The 19,950-nt window shown below is 31.2% G+C and overlaps 1 protein-coding gene across 3 annotated transcripts in view; it reads left to right on the forward strand.

Moving 5' to 3' along the window:
• The first annotated feature begins 940 nt into the window (after window positions 1-940).
• LOC129746148 (protein bicaudal C) overlaps window positions 941-19,950 on the forward strand; it is a 41,069-nt gene continuing 22,059 nt past the window's right edge. For 2 of the 3 annotated variants that reach the window (XR_008737254.1, XM_055739657.1), the window contains exons 1-2: window positions 941-1,418; window positions 14,512-15,075. Coding sequence is in view for 2 of the 3 variants with exons in the window: in XM_055739657.1 (XP_055595632.1) it covers window positions 14,868-15,075 (208 nt within the window). In the remaining variant the exon portion in view is untranslated. Of the gene's footprint in view, window positions 1,419-1,870; window positions 2,050-14,511; window positions 15,076-19,950 lie in introns of those variants that run through there. The other variant, XM_055739658.1, reaches the window with a different exon arrangement.

A 19,950-nucleotide genomic window follows, 5' to 3' on the forward strand; every position in this document is an offset into this window, starting at 1 on the left:
AGTTTCACACACTTCATACATAACACACATCAAAGTTGTCGCGTGTGCCCATTTTTAATTTATTTTTCTAAAATATTATTTTACTTTTGATAGTAAAAGATATAAAAATTCTATCAATCTGGAGAAATCATCATATGTGGTTTGAAATGTGAAGAAACGTTTTGAAATATTTACTCAAATCTCAATATTTAACCGATAATATTGGCAGTTATACCCTTTTGACTTTGAGGGACTCATTTGAAAACTTATAATCAGAATTCAAAATTTTAGCTCAAGATAAGTTAACCATCGTTTAATGGATTTGAATGAATTATAAAAAAAAAAATTATTTAAAAAAAAATTGGTAATTGTTCAAAAAATATATTTACACCAACTGTGTTGATAAAGGAAAGTAAAAGCAATTTCAAGTTTGTAAGTGGTATCATTGAGAAAATCCGTCATACTGGTAAGAGTTTTTACGGCATCGATAAAGGTAAAAATGTGTACATCGATTGTTCGATTTTTAAATTTTCTATGAGAATCAAAAACTTTAAATTACTATCTCAAGATGTGAGAAACTATGTTTTAATCATTTTTTTACCATTAAATGATAACTATGTATATTACACTTTATTATAATAAAAATCGAATATTTAAGTGTTGTGGTATACAAATGTTGCATCTAACCCTGCTAGCGCATGTTGCCCCGTTTGACGGTAGTTCACAGGTTTAACTCCACTGACATACTATTGGCAAGTGATCGGTGAACGCTTTGAACGTACTCCTTCGTTCAGTTCTAAAACGTCAAGCTGAAAACAGGAAATGATAGCACTATAATTGCTATCACACTCAGAGGTTGTTTACTAAACGGCCTTCTCTTTTTGTATCCTCAAGTAGTAAACCATCATGATTTTTGCTTCTTTTCTAGCTCATTGCTCAGATCCATCGTCGAGCATCTCTCCACAGCTCCGTGATAAGTGACCGATAAAAATTAACCCACAACCAAGTAGTGTGACCCAAAAGGACGCCTCCAAGCTGCGGGTGGCTTTGTGTCCATAAAAATTAGCCCAAAACTCTTTTCGATCCGAGTGATCTTCGAGCTAATTACATTGACGGTTGCAGCAAACTGAAGGCTTTTGTGGCTGGAGTTGATTTTAATTTTTAGTGAAGTGAACCAAATCTTGCATGCGTGGAACATTAAAATTAACTCTGGCGGTGACACACGAGTCTTGATCGTCGGTTTGCGATTGGTCTAGTTTTGCAACAAAAATTGTGAGTGTGTCTTCTGTATGTGCCGTACCGAATCTACTTTCGGTTGAAACATTCATAAATCCAACGATCGTGTTGGAAACCTTGGTAGAGTGAAGAGATTGTCAAGAAGAGGAAGAACTCCAGCACACGGAGTTTTCTAGAACGTGATCGTCATCCACTAGAACTCGGTAAGTTTTCCTCGGTGTGTGTAATTTGTCCATTTTCTTATTATTGCATTTGAAAGAAGTGCATATTTCAACCTTCTAGTAGTTGTAGAACGATCGAAACCTACACAACTTCATGATGTCCTCAAACGATCAGCAGATCTGAATGCACTTTCCACAACTCAAAAGCTACGAGTTTGTTTTGCCGAAGTTCGTCGACCTCTTCGCATAGGTCAACGAACTCGGCCGAGTTGTTTTGGATGTGCTAAAAATATCGCGCCGTTTTTTTTCGCCCGCACGGTTCGTCGACCTCATCGTCTACAGATACCCAGAGCTTCTGATGAAGATCTTGGCGCCCAGAGTTTTGGTCGACTCAAGGCTTTATAGCAAGCAATTCTGTCCCTTTCGGATTACCGCACAGGAAGAAGTGCTTCAGTATTAGCTGGACAGTGCTTGCGAATTGTGCATGAATAGTTACTAGAAGATTAGAAGTTTGCTCTCTTGACCAGACTTGAAAAAAAGTTGGTTGAAAAGTAACAATAAGAAAACTCTTTCGTTTTCTAGTTGAAGAAAATATTTGTTCTTGGAAGTGATATAGATTTCCAAAAGTGAAACCGAAAAGGATACATCTAAAAATATTCTGAAATTTTAAAAGGTTCGTACAAACGTACAGCATCAGAAATGATTGTGTGGTTTTACTTGTGGTCAGTCCTTTGCAGCAAAAAAAGCTCCGAGGAATGTAGGGAAGAATTCAGCGTTCTATTGGTTTGAAGGATCAACTTCCGCCTCACCATATAATCTAAAAACAGATAATTGAAAAGAACATATGAGATAGAAATTAAAATTTCCAAACTTTAACATATCAAATACGGTGCATGATTTTTGATAACCTGGATTAAAAAGTGAATCTCGGAAAAAAACTTTGAAGGACGTAAGGTTCCTAGTTAATGATTTCATATATTAAAAGATATTTTACCAGGTTTGTGGCGTCGGTATCTTACCTAGTTTACTATGCAATCATGAATAAACACGTGTTTTTGAAGCTTTCTTTGATGTAAAACAAAGGAAAATTACATGATTTTTGGGTCACTGTTCGTGAATTTACGAATAAAAAAGTTTGTTTGCTTCAAATCAACTCTTTATTGAACTGTAATATTTAACCTATCCTGAAGGCTGTGTGAAAGTTATTAAAATAAAGTTTAATTTTTTAGATCAAAGCATACCATTTTTGCATAGCATGGTTCTTGTTCATTTTTATAAATTAAAATTTTAATATTAATGATTTTCTTGAAATGCAAACGTAAAGACGTCGTCTACATTTAATGAACGATCACTGATTATTATCCAAAAAAGAGTTTGAAAATGAAAAAAGGATTCATAAACAGCCTTACTGAAATTCTAGAACTGTTTTTTCTGTTCGGATTTCAATTTTCAAACGATTTTTCTTTATTCTTGATCTGAAATTTGACCATGAACTGTTATTATAAACTTTTAACTTGAAAAAACAGAACAGAAGGCAGAACAGAAGGCAACTGATTGCCAACTGAGCTATATCACAAGCCCCATAATTCGGATTATAAATTCTGAGAAGTTTTTTGATACTTATTATGTATACTCTATTTTCAAGTGGTTTTAAGAACACAAATAGAAACTGAATTTTATACAGTACTCGTTCGTTAATCTGACGCTGTTGGAACCGAAGAGTGCGTCCGAATACAAAAATCGTTCAATTACCGAGGATTCCTAGACAGAAACATTAGATAACAAATTCATGAAAACAACTGTATTGCTTGATAACATAGCCGAGCACAAAAATCCATCGAATACAAAGATCTACCATTGAAATAATTTAACCTTCCTTTGCGGTTAGGGTCTGTATGACCCGAACTGTACCTTGATGCGATATCTCAGAAACGGTGAAAACTAGATACATGAATTTTTTCGACTTTTCCTTAAATGAGAAATTGCTAATTTTTTATTTTTCAATAGGGTTACCAGAGTCATCCAACAAAAAAGGGCAATAAGCCGGTTTTCGCCATGTATACCCGGATTATGGTTTTGGATATAAATCCAATTATACTTGTCCGATTTTTATAAATTGTATCTTTTTGAAATTTTCAAATGTCTGCAAAAATTTTCTAAAAATTTGGGTTATGTTTTTGTGGTCTTCGGAAATCAAACTTAGAGTAAAAAAAAAAAAGGTCTTAAAAATTGTTGTTCTGCAACAAACATAACTCGTGTTGCTGAAGTCGCATTGAAAAATTGTTGATTGATATGATTTCAGATAGATTAAGAGCACATACAGACCTCATTTTGGCAACATGCCCGTACATTTTGTGTTGCCAAAATCAAATGTTGCCAAAATCCAACGGTTTTTTTCTCATCTTGTTTTTTAGGTAATTTTTATAAAATAATTATGATTTTTATAAAAACGTTGTTTTCAGTAAATTTTCGACCATTTGTAGTAATTATTAAATTTTTTTTATCATGTTTTTGATGCAATTTGCATATTTCTTGTTTTGTTAATAATATTTGTATTTTTTCTGTCATATTTTCTGTTTTTGTCATTCTTCATCATTTTTCAGATGTTTTTTGTCATATTCAGTCATTTATTTGAATTAAGTTTTTAATTTTTTGAATTTTTCATCTTTTCGTCATTCTTGAGTACTTTATAAAATTTTTAAAAATCTTTGGTTTTTATTGTTCAATTTTATCACCATTTCAGAGCATAAAAACGTATTTATGATGTTTTTCTGAATAAAATTGGTCCTGTTATAACGAAAACTAAAAGGTTATGCTGTTTCTAAAAACCGTTCGATTTTGGCACATGTGCCAAAATCGGATGTTGTCAAAATCGAATGATGCCAAATCGAATGTTGCCAAAACGAACGGGGTCTGTATTTGAACAAGCAATGTGCTTGGTTTTACAGACCACAGCTGATTATCTGAAAAGTCATTGGAAAGTTTTTGAATTAATAACTGCTCTTTCCTGTTTAATTACATTCATTTCTAATCGGAAATGAAAAATTTATTTTGAGGACACTGATAGGGAGACCAATTTGGGTACTATATCAAAGAATTTAAAAATATTGAGGACCAAATATGAGGTTAATCGATTTTTGCATAACGCTTTTCGATGTACTGCGCATAACAACTCTAAAACTTGATATTTATTTTTTTTTAAACTTAACAATATGAAATCTGCATATTTGATCCATTTTATGTTAAAACTAGCTGATCCCATACGAACTCCGTTTCGCTTTTAACTTGGAATATGTCACGAACAGTTTGTATGAAAGTCAATAGCCAAATATTTTCCAGATGCACTTCCGAATTAATTGTAAAGTAATAATTGCAAAAATATTTGACGAACACCTCTTCTGTTGTCTGCTACTTCATTTGAAATCAGAAATTGATTGTCCGTGCCGAAAAAAAACCGTGTAAATATTTCGAGTCAACGTAATTATTGACAAAAAGTTAAACTCCTTTTGGTGGCCTCTTATACAATCTTTGATATCTGAAGTCGATTGTCCGTCTCTGAAAACTACCGTTTGCAAATTTTCATCCCAATCCGATGCATAATAACGACGATATTAAAAAAATATTGATAGGTTAATATGGACGACCCCATTGCCGGCTCCTTATGCTGAATTCAATACCTGAAATCGATTGATCGGATAAGTGAATTCAATTGTTTGTCCCAAATAACTCCTTTGTGCCTATTTTCAACCCAATCCGATGTATAAAAACGGCAAGATGACTAAGATATTGAAAATTTTATATAGAGGACCCCTTTAGCCGGCCCCTTAGTTTGAATTTGATACCTCATTTTTTTACAAACATAATTTCTTGGGAAGCTTGAATAGATGTGGCCTAATAGTTTTATCTTCCTAAGATTAAACTGCTTTTTTTATCTTTTCCATCCCTTATTTAATGAAAATATCTGTTGAAGATTATTCCACTTTTTAATATGGATGATTTTGTTGAGCATGTTGGAAACTCACTTTGCATGTTTTCAATTGCATGTGTGTATTTTTTTCGCTTTTCAATTTCGCACTGTTTTATTATTAGTTTTTCTTAAATTTTGGAAGTTCTACTAATAGTTTTTTGAAGATATCGAAAACAAATCATCTCGAAAACACCATTTTTATATTATGAAAAAGGTTTTTTATGAGTTTTTTTTTTTCATGGGCACAAACATCCCATTAATAGATGGTAGAATCGACCACATTGGTCATCAATGGTCACTCAAACGTTAGAAATTGGTCAGTGAAATCGAATTGTATAAAAAAACTCAAAACCTCAAATTTTATTATCTTATCAATTTTCTAATCCCCCATTAATATTCCAATTGAAGCGTTAAAATCGCAGCCTTGAACTTATAAACTTTGAATCTAAAAAATTTTTCTTTCTCTTTGAGGAATTCCAAAAATATAAAAATTGTTGACCTTTAAAGCCCCCCAGCAGCTTTAAAGAGCACTTTGAAAGCCACTACTATTCTAGTTAATATATTCCTAACAGGCTAGTTGTATTTTTCAATCAAAATGTAGGCTTATAATTGTTTCCAAATATCTCGTACCGGTAGCATGTGCTTTTAACAGTAGAAGGTACAAAAACACCCGCCAAAATTTTCACTTTCGAATTTTTAATGCTCAGCAAGCTTCGATTTGCTACCCAGTACATGTGAGCTCTGGATGGTCGTTTCTAATAGCCTGCCTTTAGTGATGGTGAAAATAATCCCGCCAACGAAACGAACCGAAACGAAAGTCGGTTCAAAAAATGGGTGCCATGACTATTGGTTCGGGGGAATAAAACCGTTGTTGTATGGACGACCGCCTTCAAAAGGGGTCATCCGAAAATCTAAAAACATTTTTCATCATTCCTGGTTCTAATGAGCACCCATGCCAAATTTCAGCTCTCTAGCTCTTAAGGCAGCTGAGCCTATTAAAGACAAACATACAAACAAACAAACGGAAATTACTTTTTATATATATAGATAATGCACGGCGTGCTTCCCAAATCTCTCATTTTGTGATTTTCTAAATAAACTCTATAAAACATGAATTATATAAATTTTTCGTTCATTTTGATGTTTTTACAAATCAATTCTAGCGTAGCGAGTTAATACCGCGTATTATAACAACTTTTCACCTTTCAATCATTATTATTGATGAATGTTGGTTAATCGCCGCGATGTATTGTTGTTGAATTTTATCGACGTTTTTCGACGAGCTTTACAAATTAAAAACTTGTTTTTACCAGTTGTCCAGACGTTTCGAGCTTCTTTGGCGTTCGCTTCTCTTCAGTGGACACTGAAATATATTTAAAATTACAATTTAATGATATAATTACATTGATTTCTTACTTACAAATTACTGGCTTTCGTTCATACTAATTTGTTCTGGCTCAGTTTGTTTTGTTTTTCGTTTACATTTGTGTGTCAGTGTCTGTGTTAATTTGGAAATGACGGGGTCGTATGCTGGATTAAAATTACATGAATCTCGTTGTCTGTTTACATATGCATTTTTTTATATAAAAAAAATAATTTTTAGCTACAATATTTATAAAAGGGAATATTTGAGAATGGTAACAAATAAAGCATAAATAATCTCATTCGATCAACGGAATATGAATTCAATGAACATTAAAGCACGAAAATTTTAAACGTGCTTTTTGGTTTGAAATAACTTAAAAATATAAGATGTTCAAAATTAAAAATCTCGAGTTAAACAAAAAACGCATCTCCGGTTTTTTCTGTATCTAATACTCGTATTATAACCTCGTTTATGCAGCAAAAAGCAGATTTTTTCGTTTGCCCCAATTCTAGATAAAGCAGCTCAAAAATTGATAATTTTTAACACGATAATGCTCCTAGCTTCAAAAGACAATAAGATAGCCATGCACAGTCTTCGAGAAAAAGATGCGTTTTGTTGTGTTGAGAAAGTGTTTAGAACACATCAAACTTGTAGAGCATCTATTAAAAGAGTTATTAGCAAAAAACCGTTTTTTTAGACACGCCCTACTTTTTAAATCTTGAAAAAATCATAGAGCGATACCGTTTCATTGTACGACTTTGGTATGTTCAGTAAAGTTTCTTCAAATGATACAATCTATAGGTTTATAGAACATTTCTAAACTCTATCTATTCACCGAAAGAAATTAGTATCACGAATTTCCACGGTATTGACACGTCCTAATAACTCACCTTTTTAAAAGAAAGCGCTTGTTATATGAAGTAACTTTGTAGAACAAATGATGTGTCTAAAATGCACCGATTTTGTGTTATTAATTTTGTCTCGCTAAATGTTTGGTCTGGACCACTGTGCATTGTTGTCTTCTCTTAGTTTTATATAAAAAAATAATTAAATTTAAAATAATTTTAAAACAGTTATTAATTTGTAAAACTCGCCGAAAAACGTCGATAAAATTCAACAACAATCATTATTATTGAAATTTTCATTGGTGTACAAATACTAAACCCTTTTCCCTCCCTATTTTTGAAAGTAAAATCTTTAAAAAAAACTGTAGTTGCTTAAATTGGGCCTTTCGGCAGTACAGGGTTTCTTTATTGAATTTCCATCTCAAATTCTTCGATCATTTTTGCACTAATACCCCACGGTGTGTTTATAGAAGATGTTTAAAAGAAAAAATACAGTAACTCTATTTTTTTCAGAAATTGAAAATTTAGCCTTTCCAGAATCATTTCCAGGTAAAATTAAAATATTTGGCCGGTGAGTCCCCATACGTTTTATTTTTTTGAAGATTTTTAGTCCATATTTAGACATTTTTATCTATGAAATTATTCCAGTGCAATGAAATAGCAACTTTTTTCGATGAAAATTTTTTTTTTATTCAAGTTTTGAAATTCTGAAACAATAAAAAATTTCAATGCCTGGGGATAAGTGAATTGGATTTTCTGCAAAACATATTTTTATATGAACATTTTATTTAAAATTGTATTATTTGGAACATCCTTGTTAAAATTGGTGTTATTCAAATGTAACTAGACATATGTGTAAATCTTAGTGACTAATTCTGGGTAAAAGAAAATTATGATACATAAATAAGAACAGTCCTACAGCTTTTGATTTGTTTCCAACAAAATATATGAAAATCTTTTCTTTTTTCAAAATTCCTTTTTGAAATATTTCTACAATATTTGCAGGCTCTGATGTATATGGATACGCACTCTAGAAAACAAAAATAAAATTTATAATTATACCACTCGTTTGTGGCATTTTTGAATTTTGTTTACCTAAGATTAAATTTAAACATATCTAAGCAGAATAAAAATAAAATACAGTTAAAAGTTAAAGTATTTGCACTGAAATCCGTTTATCTTCCGCTACATAACATAAATTATATATTTCTTTTTCTCATATTGAAGAAGAATAAATTTTCTATCAAGCAATTGAATTTTATTTTTGCTTAAGAATTCAAGTACTGTTGACATTTTCGATTTCATGATCAAGAAAACGGTGAAAAACGAATTTTTCCATGATTGGTATAAAATTTTAGAAGTTATGATTGTGTAGAAGTTATGTTATGACATTAATGCTTCATTAAGGTTCTATTCAATAATAAAGAAGAACTTCAGTGTTCAGTTGAATAATTAATATAAGTAAGGGATGAGCAAAATATGATGAACCTTACGCGCTGCAGGCTATCGATCATTTGCAATCCACTTCTGCCAAAAGTACTGTTTATTTTTGTAAATTAAAGATCGATAGAAAGATTAAATCCATTATTTTGGGATTTTTTTTTAAATTTATCACAGTTTTAGACTAGATTTTCCCATCAAATAATTTTTTTTTCAAAAAACTATCCAATTCAATTTAAAAAAAAAAGAATTCAAGAGATTATTAAAAAGTATATAGTCGGTTGGAAACCGCAGAAGCTAAGATTATTGACCCTTACCATTGAATAAAATGGAAGAATCACAGAGTACAGCAGGGTAGCAAAAATTCGACTAGAAAATAATATAAATAAAAAAGTTAAAGGAAACTCCATGCTTATAATTATCATTGTATCAAAAAACAGTAACAAGCTAAATTTAAGCTAGACTGAACTGCTGCAGCGATTTGCATTGAGTCTGAAGTGAAAATGGAATTTTGAGACATTTAACTCAGGAGAAGTTTAAAAACTGATATCTCATCAAAAATCGCATCGTTTACTTTTAAATATTCATTATCTTATTATATTTTTCAAAACTTAAATTATGGCAAACGTTTCTACTCTAGATCGCATCACGATAAGCGTTATCATAAAAAAGTTATTGCGGTTCCTAGCCTTTACGGATTTTCTTAATGATTGAGTTTTTTTTAATAGAATTCCTTGCAGTGCTGCCACAATCAGAAAATATAAAGATGGATTGATAATGGATTCAAATGGATTCATATTATTCTGGATAACTCTTATAATTTCAGATAATTTAACCCTCTCAGATTGCTGACAGGATTTGCCAGCCAATTTTTAAATTTTAGGAATAGAAGATACTTCTTAAGCATTTTTTAAGTTAAACGGCTCTGTAACTAGTTTAAAAAAAATTGGAAATTTTTCTAAGTTTTTGATGACAGTATTGAGTTCAATTTAAAAGTATTGAAAGTTAAAACTAAGATAATAAGCACCTCTGAAATTATAAAACAACTAAATTATATTTATTTTTTTAAAGAATTTAAAAAGAAAATTTTCAAAAAACTATTTTGTATGGGGGGTCACCGACAAAATATTTTAGTTTTTGGTGAAAATGAACCGGAAAAAGCTCTACTTTCTGCCCATGCAAAAATTAGCGTCACTGTATTTTTTTTCTTTAAGTCTTTCTACGAAATACACCGTGACCCCCTTGAGGGCGTCAGATGAAACTTTCGTCACATTTAGAATATTTTTTTTTAAATTTTTTATCTGAAGAGAATCATATTCAAAAACATCTCATGAACAGATTTATTTGTGTTTCAAAGACATAGAATTGAAATTCACATTTCGTGCAATTTCTGCTTTTGCTTTGATTGTAACTTTGTAGCTCTTTTTTTTTTTAAATTTTATTCATAATTTGTTTCTCAAAACTTGATTTGAAATTGTGATTTAGATTTGAGACACTAAACTTCGGTTCTGAATATGACGCGAATTAAAATTTTGAATTCTTAAACTCTTATATCTGTGGCTCTATGGAATGTGGAATTATATGTTTATTTTTTTTTTAAAATATGTTTTCTATGTTTCAAATCTTCATGATACTTCCTAATTAGGTAAATATTTCTCGAATAAGCACAAACCAAACGATCAAAGATGATATGAAAATCATTTTAAATATCTAACCGGACATTTTTTAAAATAGAGAATTTTAGTTGGTGATAAGGGCTTAAAAAAATGAGAATTATTTTGGCTTTTCTCGTTAAATCAGAGTTTTCATTTCTAAAAAATTTCTAAACTCTTCCGAAATGTTTGCACGTGATTGATTACGAATTTTTATTTGAAGATACCATAAACTATTTTCTACGCAAAAAACATGGCTATTCGAAAATAGTATACTGAACTCATCTCTCGGTTTTTTACACGTTGAAAAGGTTTTTTATTTTCTGGGTAGCAAAAAAAAAATCGAATTATAGGGGCCCCCCGAGAAAAATTGCCCTGGGCCCCCCGATGGCTTAATACGGCCCTGCTCAGTAGTCAAAATTACTCGCGGTCTTCGAAAAGGTTGATCATTGAAATGAAAAAAAAAATTAAAAATCGTTGTCATGTTCTATAGTTTTTCTATAAAACGCACAAATTTTTTGAATGATTTTTGTTCTTATTCAATATATCTTAAAGTGATAATTTTGAAAATCACCCTTAATTATAGATTAAAAACAGAAGAGAATAGATGTTATATGAATTTAATTATCGAAATATGTGAACTCTTTTTGGGGGCCTATCATTCACCATCAAAAAGACAAACATTTAATCTTTGCTTACTGTTGAGAAAAAAAGACTATTGATACTCCCTTCCTACTTACCTAGTATACATGATAACTACATGATTATATCCGTCACAAAAGCTTGCTTGTAGAAGTAAAAGGTCTTAATAAATCATTTTGAAAAAAAAAATCAGGTATACCAAGGCCACAGTAAACAGAGTGTAGAGTAACGCACTTATTTTGGACAACCTTGTATAGCTTTCTTATAAAGCAACTAATTATGAAAAAAAATACGTGCATTGCATTAGATGATACATTTGTTAAAAATTTCATGATTAGTTTCTTTATAAGAGAGTTAGACAAGGTGGTCCAAAAAATGTCCGTTACCCTAAATGATTTGGCAAACAAAACAGTATTAGCGGTATACTATAGTACGATAAAGGTTTAAAAAAAATTAAACTCAGTTAGCCCATGAAAACTGGCTCGTCAACAATCGATTTTGAATTTATAAAAAAAATCTGTATAAATCTGTATTTATGTTTAAAAATCTGTATAGAAATCAGTATCTGTATCTTTTTATACAAATACCCACCTATACAATAAGGGAACTGAAATATTTGAATGAATGATTAGAAAAAATACGGCGAATTTAAGTTAACCACTTTTTGATCCGAATACCTTTTATTTATATCTTGCATCCAAGCCTCAACTTCAATGGCTTCATCGAAAAATGTAAATGTATACCGTCAACAGGGGCATCAAAAGCTTTGATGATGATGGGGCATCAAATTGACGAAGTCTGAAAAATTATTGGTTTCACCAGTTATTTTTAATTTTACAAAAACAAGCAAATTTCACTCTACTTAGTTTTTAATGAAAAATCAAATAAAACGTTTGAATTTTTTTTTTCAAAATTTGTGATGTCATACAGCACCAATTATTGCAATTAATTGCACCAATATTGTTAAAATTAACTTTTTAATTTTTTTTTTGTCAAATATGTTTTTAAAGAAAAAAGATAATGATGTTGCATATATTTAGGAATAAAATGGAAATGTTAATGAGATTTAAAACGATGAATCTTTAATTTGCATTTTGATTTATTTAAGCCCAGACTGATAATTGAATTACAAAAATATTTATATAAAAAATTGAGATAATCCGAAAAATATTTTTACACCAACAGTGTTGGTTTAGGATAATAAAATCAGTATTTAGTTTGTAGGTGATATCATTAAGCCAATCGGTCGTACTGGGTAAAGTTTATTCTAGCATCGAAAAATGTTAAAATTTGTACAACTATTGCTTGATTTTTAAATTTTCTATGAGAATCAACAACTTAAACAAACTATCTTAAGATGTAAGAAACTATATCATTATCATTTTGTTATCATTGAATGAGGCCCTTGAAGCCAAAGGGGCAGGCCCGTCCGAAGGACCCGTCCATGGGGGGCGGGGGGGGGGTTTGAAATTCAATTTTAAGGGGGGGGGGGTAGGGTCTAACACTTTCAAAAAATCGATTTTTTAATTTTTTTCATTTTCTTATTGTAAAACATTTCAAGAATGTTGTGTCAAATTTTCAAGTCAATTGAAGCAAAACTGTAGAAATTATAGGCCTTTATCTCCTCCTATCTAATACTGCAAGAAAGCAAGAGCAGAAACTTCAAACGCGTTTTTCTCGAAAGCACATTTTTAAAGTCCGTGGACATCGTCATTTGAAAACTACTTCACCGATTCTTTTCAAATTTGGAACATATTTTCTACATATAAAATACCGAACCCCAACGATTTTCTTTTTTTTTTTACTTTGGGGAGATTTTACAGATAAAAAATGGCACATTTTTTCGTGAAAAATCGTAGTTTTTGCTTCAAACAGCCACAAAAATTTCATTAAAAATTTATTAAGTTAAATAAAAATGTCCAGAAAAACATCTATTAAAAATATTTTGCTGTGATTTTTTGACTTCAGATGATTCTGTGCTGAGATACAGTGTCCACCGCAAATCCTGTTTTCTAAAAGGCATCCTCGAAAATGCTCCGTCATCGGCTTATTTTTCAATATTTTTCTACGAAAAAATCTCTAAACGTTCTTTTAACAATGCTTTGTATAATGCAAAAAATTTGAATACATTTGTTCGACCGATAGCTATAGAAAAAAATCGTGAAAATAGTGTTTTTTTTACCCGTTAGACCCTAAGCCCCCCCCCCCCCCCCTTAACTTAAAATAACAACAATACCAAAAATACACAATGAATATGCAAATGGATTTCTTACATCATTTTCTTACTCATAATTATCACAAAAACTCAATAATAATAAATTTTACTGATGAATAAATCTTCCAAAAAAACACATTGAAAGTTTCATATCAATGATATTTTCGGTAAGTTATTGGTAGTATTTTCAAAATGATGTTTCTGAATCTGAACTAAAAATTTGCTTCAAAATAAATTGTAAGCAGTCTAGTTTTAAAATTGGGAATGAATATTCTCAAGACACAGATTTAAAAAAATGAATTCTAAATTAAATGACAGATTAGGTTAAAAATTTATCATGATGGAAAATAATATTTGTAATTCATTATTCATCTTAATGTCACCAGCAGTGCCGATCTTTTATCTCAGCCCTATGCTTCGGTCAATCGGCGCTGTTTAAAGGGTTTATACAAAAGGTTAATTAAATTGCAAATAGAAATTTACAATAAGACATTAGTATCGAATCGTGATCGTCATATAGTGTCGTAAAATGAAATGTCTTAAGCCCAGAGTAATTTAAGACTAAATTCCGGTGGAGGCGTGCCAAATTTCTGATTTATTTGTTAACACTTATTTTTAAACACGTTTTAAGATCAAGTAATTTCCCGATGCCACGGTGAAAATTTTACTTGGAAAAAAACTTCATAGAGGGGGGGGGGGTGAATTTCATGATTTAAATAAAGCTTATTTGAGCTGTATTTTTCTTTTTTCAAATTGATTTTACAGGTCCAATTTTCGAAATATACTCGTCACTTATATTTTGAAACGTTGTAGACATGCATGAGAATATAGAACGATGCAGATCTAATAATGGTTTCAACCATGTTATTTACGAGATAACATCTATTACACCTTGTAGCAAAAAAGTGCAATTTATTCTCACAATTTACTTCACGCGGACAATGGCCGATCATGTTGCAATTTTTTTTATTAAATGCCTATCCACATTGTTTCTTCCATTCGTTACAGGTCTCAGCAAACGATCCCGGTGATTCAGGTTTCCAATACCCAACAGCGCAGTCCGTCATCCATTGACCAGTGCCAATCTAGAGGATAGCACATAGAACAGCATCCATCCTACCCTTCATCGGCTGCAAGCGGGAAATTCCCATCAACGCATTGTCACCTTCCCGGAAGCGAGGGATCATTAGAACAGGCATAAAAAAACATCCATTGTCCATTCGACAGAACGGGGTTGAAGGAAAAAAACCGTTGAGGAAAAAATAAAAAATTGCATCCGTGGTTTTCCGAACGACAGAACACCCAGAGGAACAGGTGACGAGGACGTCGACAGCAACATAACAACGAACGAAAAACAAAAAAAAATGATGACATCTTGTCCACCGTTCAACAAGCACATCTTCATCAATGGCGGACCACCGAGTGAGACGACCGGAAGTGAGATCTCGTCCGTGGAGAGCGATTGGGGGGACTTGAGGCTGATAGCGGCCCAGCTGGGCGTGGCCAACACGGACGATTTGCATGTCGAACGCTTCAAAGTGGATCGTCAAAAGCTGGAAGACATGATAAAAAGTAAGTAGGATAGTGTGTAGTGGAAAGATTTATCTTGTTTATTGGATGCATTGAAGGTGTCATAGATGCGAACGCTTATCATTGATAACGTTAAATAAGAAATACCTAAGTCGATACGATTGCGATACCTGCAGTTGAAACCAAGTACCTAATGGCTTGAATATTTGTGCTAAAAATATTTCTCTGCATCAAACAATAGAAACTTTTCTGAATTATGTTCTCATGAATAATACTAAAAACAGGAGAGCCCCTTCAATGATGTAGGATGCAACTTATAGCTTAGCGTTTGTAACACATTTTGATTTTTTTTAAAGAGATGTGACCGTAGATTTTTTTTTACAATCCTGTTTCTTTTTCATCTACAGTCCCGGGGATAAAAAAGGAAAGAGAAGTGTACAGCGCAGCAACTAAAACATTTAAACTTATTAAGCTTTGGTATGTTACTATCATTGCACAGTGGTTTTGGACGGAACTGTATCGTGGAAAAATTAATAACGAAGATACTAGAAGAACTAGACTACTGATATCTTCAGCAAAACTGCTCATCAAAAGAGAGAAAATTCTTACATTTCTTGTGAGAGTTCTTCACCAATATTAGAGCCTAAATTCTGGTATTTACGATACAACCCCAACTTTTAAAAAATCACATCTCGCTAACGAAACGTCGTATGTTTATGATGTCCTCGGCAATGTTGCTTCAACAACTGTTGGCTACAACTTTGTTGAGGACAGTTTGGCTCTATCAGTTCACTGGAAAAAGTGTTTCTTGTGTAAAACATGCAAAAAGGACAAGACCTGACATTTGATTTATGATGAATTATCAAAGCGCATGGTTTGATAAGCATTTTTGCTCAAAATATTATTTCTCTATATCTGAAAATATCTTTGTATTTATTTTGTAACGATAAAACTCCGCCTTGGATCACTGTGTATTGGTTTGAACCGTGCCAATCGAAAAAAGATATTTCATTAGCAGTTTGCTTAAGGCAATATTATTATACATTTTTTTGTACCCATTTAAGAATTCCTACTTTTGACACATTTATATTTACACAGTTTATATTATCAGTAAGTAAGTAAGTAAATCATAAAACTATTGATTTGATTTAAAATTCCTACCCCTGCTCAAAATCAAGACCCCCTGCATTCATCATAGCACCACAAAGACAGAAAATGAGACCTCGTCCTGGATGTCTGGAAAGGCTCTTTCGCCAAACTTAAAGTCATTTTCTCTTTTTGAAAAAGATTTAAATTGAAGAATGAGCGCAGGATCGAGCTGTTTAATCAGAGCAATTGATTTTTAGTGTGGCTGAGAGCCAGTTTATTTTAAGGCTAAGTGTTGATAATGTTTATTGCTTGTTTTCGAATTTCCGTCAAAAATCAGTATTTCTGCCAAAACTTTTTTATTGAAAATCATTTATTTCAAAAGTTTTGAGTAATTTTTTTTTTTGAAATTTTTTTAACTCATGTTAGCTCAAAAATGTTGTTGGGAAATGTGTAAGGAAATCTTCACAAATCTAAAAAAAACCATGGATTTAGTGATAGTGCGTTGGATAGGGGAAAATATCTTCTATAATTCACTTTGGGATTTGCTTCGGCAAAAATTCGAAAACTGAACTTTATCGAATCGCTTTTTTTTATTTTTACTACTTTATAACTTAATATTTGACTTAGGAATCCCCAGTTTTTGAACTCATTATCTTGGATACTAAATGACATCAGACTTTAGAAAAATGAATTTATAAATTTCAAGTACACTATATGGAAGCTTAAATTAAAATCTTTCATTTGAACCGTTTGAAACTTTGATAATAATGAGTAAATAAGCTTGTCAAAAAAGCCTCCCATTATTATATATATGCTCATTATTATTTTCACTTTAAGAACTTGCTTTAGGTCCTTAAAATACAATGAAAGGGTTTCCAGGCACCTGAAAGCACCGTTTTAGAGTTAAAGTCAAATGAAGCTGAAAATACCATGCAAAAGGGAAATTTTCATACATGAATGAGTATAAATTCAAAATTTTAATTGCTGGTTTGCCAAAAAAAAAACTCTTTTTTCATGTTTAATCAATCGTTTTACATATTTTTCTCATGAGTTTCATAAAATGTTTTGATAATATTCATCATTAAATCATTAATTTGTGCAATAAACGGCCATTAAAAGAAATAAAAAGTAGGGTCGCAAATTGAACCTATCATCCTACTTTACAAGTTGTTTTAAAACAATTTGTGTAAGAATTTATCGAAAATATGGTTAAATATTAATTTTAATTTTCAAATTTTTCAAAATTTATAAAAGAGTCCAAAACACCAAATAATACTTTTTTTCCACCTCAATGTATGGAGCTGCCCCATAGTGCAGTGGTCTATAAACCCTAATGTGTCCCAGATTTTCTTTATCCGTACTAGTTTTTGGAGAAAAAAAAATTACACTCCTGACTAAAATCGCAATATCACAGGCAATATCTCTTTTGTTTCTCAAGTGATTGGTACGTACGTAAACGTAAACGATAATTGAAAAAAAATTTGGTTTTAAGAGTCATGTTTGTACACGGGAAAAAATGAATGGGTTTTTCAAATACTGGATCATGATAATTTTACTGTGACCACGATCTAGTATTTTCTACTACGATTTATTATTTTCTACCCGAAATCTTAGCACTACTACGGCATAGTTTTATTACTATGTGAACTTTTACTTTTCATAAAAAATTCCTCGTGTCTAAATAACCATGTGCATGATATATGGCGAAATTGTGACTTCAACTCAAGATCCTTTTTTCATCATTTAAATAATTTCTCAAACGAAAAAATTATGATAATAATAATTATTCCAATATCTCAATCGTTAGAGTAATATATGAACTTTTTAATGCCACATTTTCAAAGCAACAGTAAACTCTTTTTTTTTAATTTGTGGGTTAGGTTGTTATGGGTATTCGTATGATATTCGAACTTCATTAAAATGGAAGATGTTTTTTTGTTGTTCCTATACATTCTGAGCTGCAAGTCTTCATTCAAAAGCTTATAAATATTTACTTTTATTTGTTCAAATCTCGACAATGCTAATAAAAAAGTAATTACAGTCTCCATAAAGGCCTGAACATTTCATTTGATGTAAATAAAATATTTCATACTCAAATCATAATGCTGCATTTGCTGGGAACTCCTTATTTTCAATAAATAAAAAAACGTGATGTATTGAATGCTGTGGGTAGATATTCAAGATTTTCCAGATTTTTTCGGGCATACACGGTTTTTCGAAGTAAATTGAACAAGTAAACAAACTACGGACTGGTGACCATAATATTGAAAGAAACAAGTCTGTATTTTTCTGGGTTCATGCGTAGAAAAAAAAATCAATTCGGGCTAAATTTTTTGAGCAAGCTTCATTTAAACTTGTTTTTATTTGGAAGTTTGGAAAACAATTTTAACATTGCTGACGTGTTTCGATAAAATTAGTGAAATATGCAGTTTTATTCCTCATTTCACTTTTAATTTTCTTTTTCGAATAATCACTGATTTTTTCATGAATTTTTTAGCATATGAATATGAAATAATACGCTGTCAAAAATACAAAAGACTTCAATCTGCAAATTTTGTTCAGAAAAAGTTTCTCCCCGTAATGAGTTTTTTTTTCGAAATCGTTACTTTTTTTCAAATATTTTCTAAAAAAAAACCTTCTTTCAGTTGACGATTTCATTTAGTCAAATGATTGTTTAAAATTTCATCTTAAAGCTCAGCAACGTATTAAGACAGTCGCATTTTTATTTAATTTGTTTTGCATCTTTACTTTTTACAGTTGACTTATCTTTTTAATTTTTTACTTTCATGGATTTATCAACTTGAAAATGAACATCGCGTTTTTGACAAATTTGACGGATCGATTTTGGATCCCCTGTCCCTATCGATGACATCCTTGTCCCAACAGCGTCGAATTATCGAGCAATTTTTCTAATAAAATTACTTCATAAAGTAAAAAAAAATATTGTCAAAAAATAACCCTGGAAAAGTGAATGTTGGTGGGTAAAAAAATATTTTTATAATTTTATCGTAACCTCTTAACTTTTGTAGACAGTTAAAAGATTCATAAATGGATTTGATTTTGCACAACTTTGTAGCTAAGTTGTGTAAAATTTATTCCATCAGTAAAATTGAACTCAAGAGCTCAAATTGTTTATTTTTATTATGTACGTCTTATGAGAACAAAGTTATTTTTTAAAATGCAACATGTGTGTTCCAAAGTTTATAAGGATACACATATGAACATTAGGGAGTCCCAAAATTGCATATTGTCTGGCAATCTGCGAGCTCAACCTCCAAATGATAGATTTGGGTGTGGAGTACAAACATTTGTGTGGGATCAACTAAAAAATCATGTTTAGAGGTTCTGCAAATGTGATCTTTGAAAGAAGTGAACTTTTCAAAGATTCAATTTAAAAAAAAATCTGGGTCCTAAAATTTTTACAAAACTTATATATCCTATATTTTTAAACCTTGTTTCATTTTAAAACTACACGTAAAAAATAAAATTAACAAAATTGGTATCAAGATTTAAAATGAGCAAGCTAATTATTTTCAAAAAAAAATTTTAATTCAGCTAACCAAAACATGTTCCCAGCGTAAAAAATTTTTTTAGCCCATGTCATCATAAGGTGCGGATTTTTGTGCACTTAAACTTTGCTGAACAAAGTATGTTGTTTGTATAACCGTATAAAATGTTTTTCACGATTTAATCTTTATTATCCTTATATCTCAATTTGGGCTATTTTTATTTACATTATCAAAATCGATTTTAACAATACATACTTGAAAATTGAAATATTTGCAAAAAAATAGATGATTTGAGGAAATCATCATAAGGCCAATTGTG

This window comes from Uranotaenia lowii, chromosome 2 (assembly GCF_029784155.1).
Source record: "Uranotaenia lowii strain MFRU-FL chromosome 2, ASM2978415v1, whole genome shotgun sequence".
Classification (NCBI taxonomy): Eukaryota; Metazoa; Arthropoda; class Insecta; order Diptera; family Culicidae; genus Uranotaenia; species Uranotaenia lowii.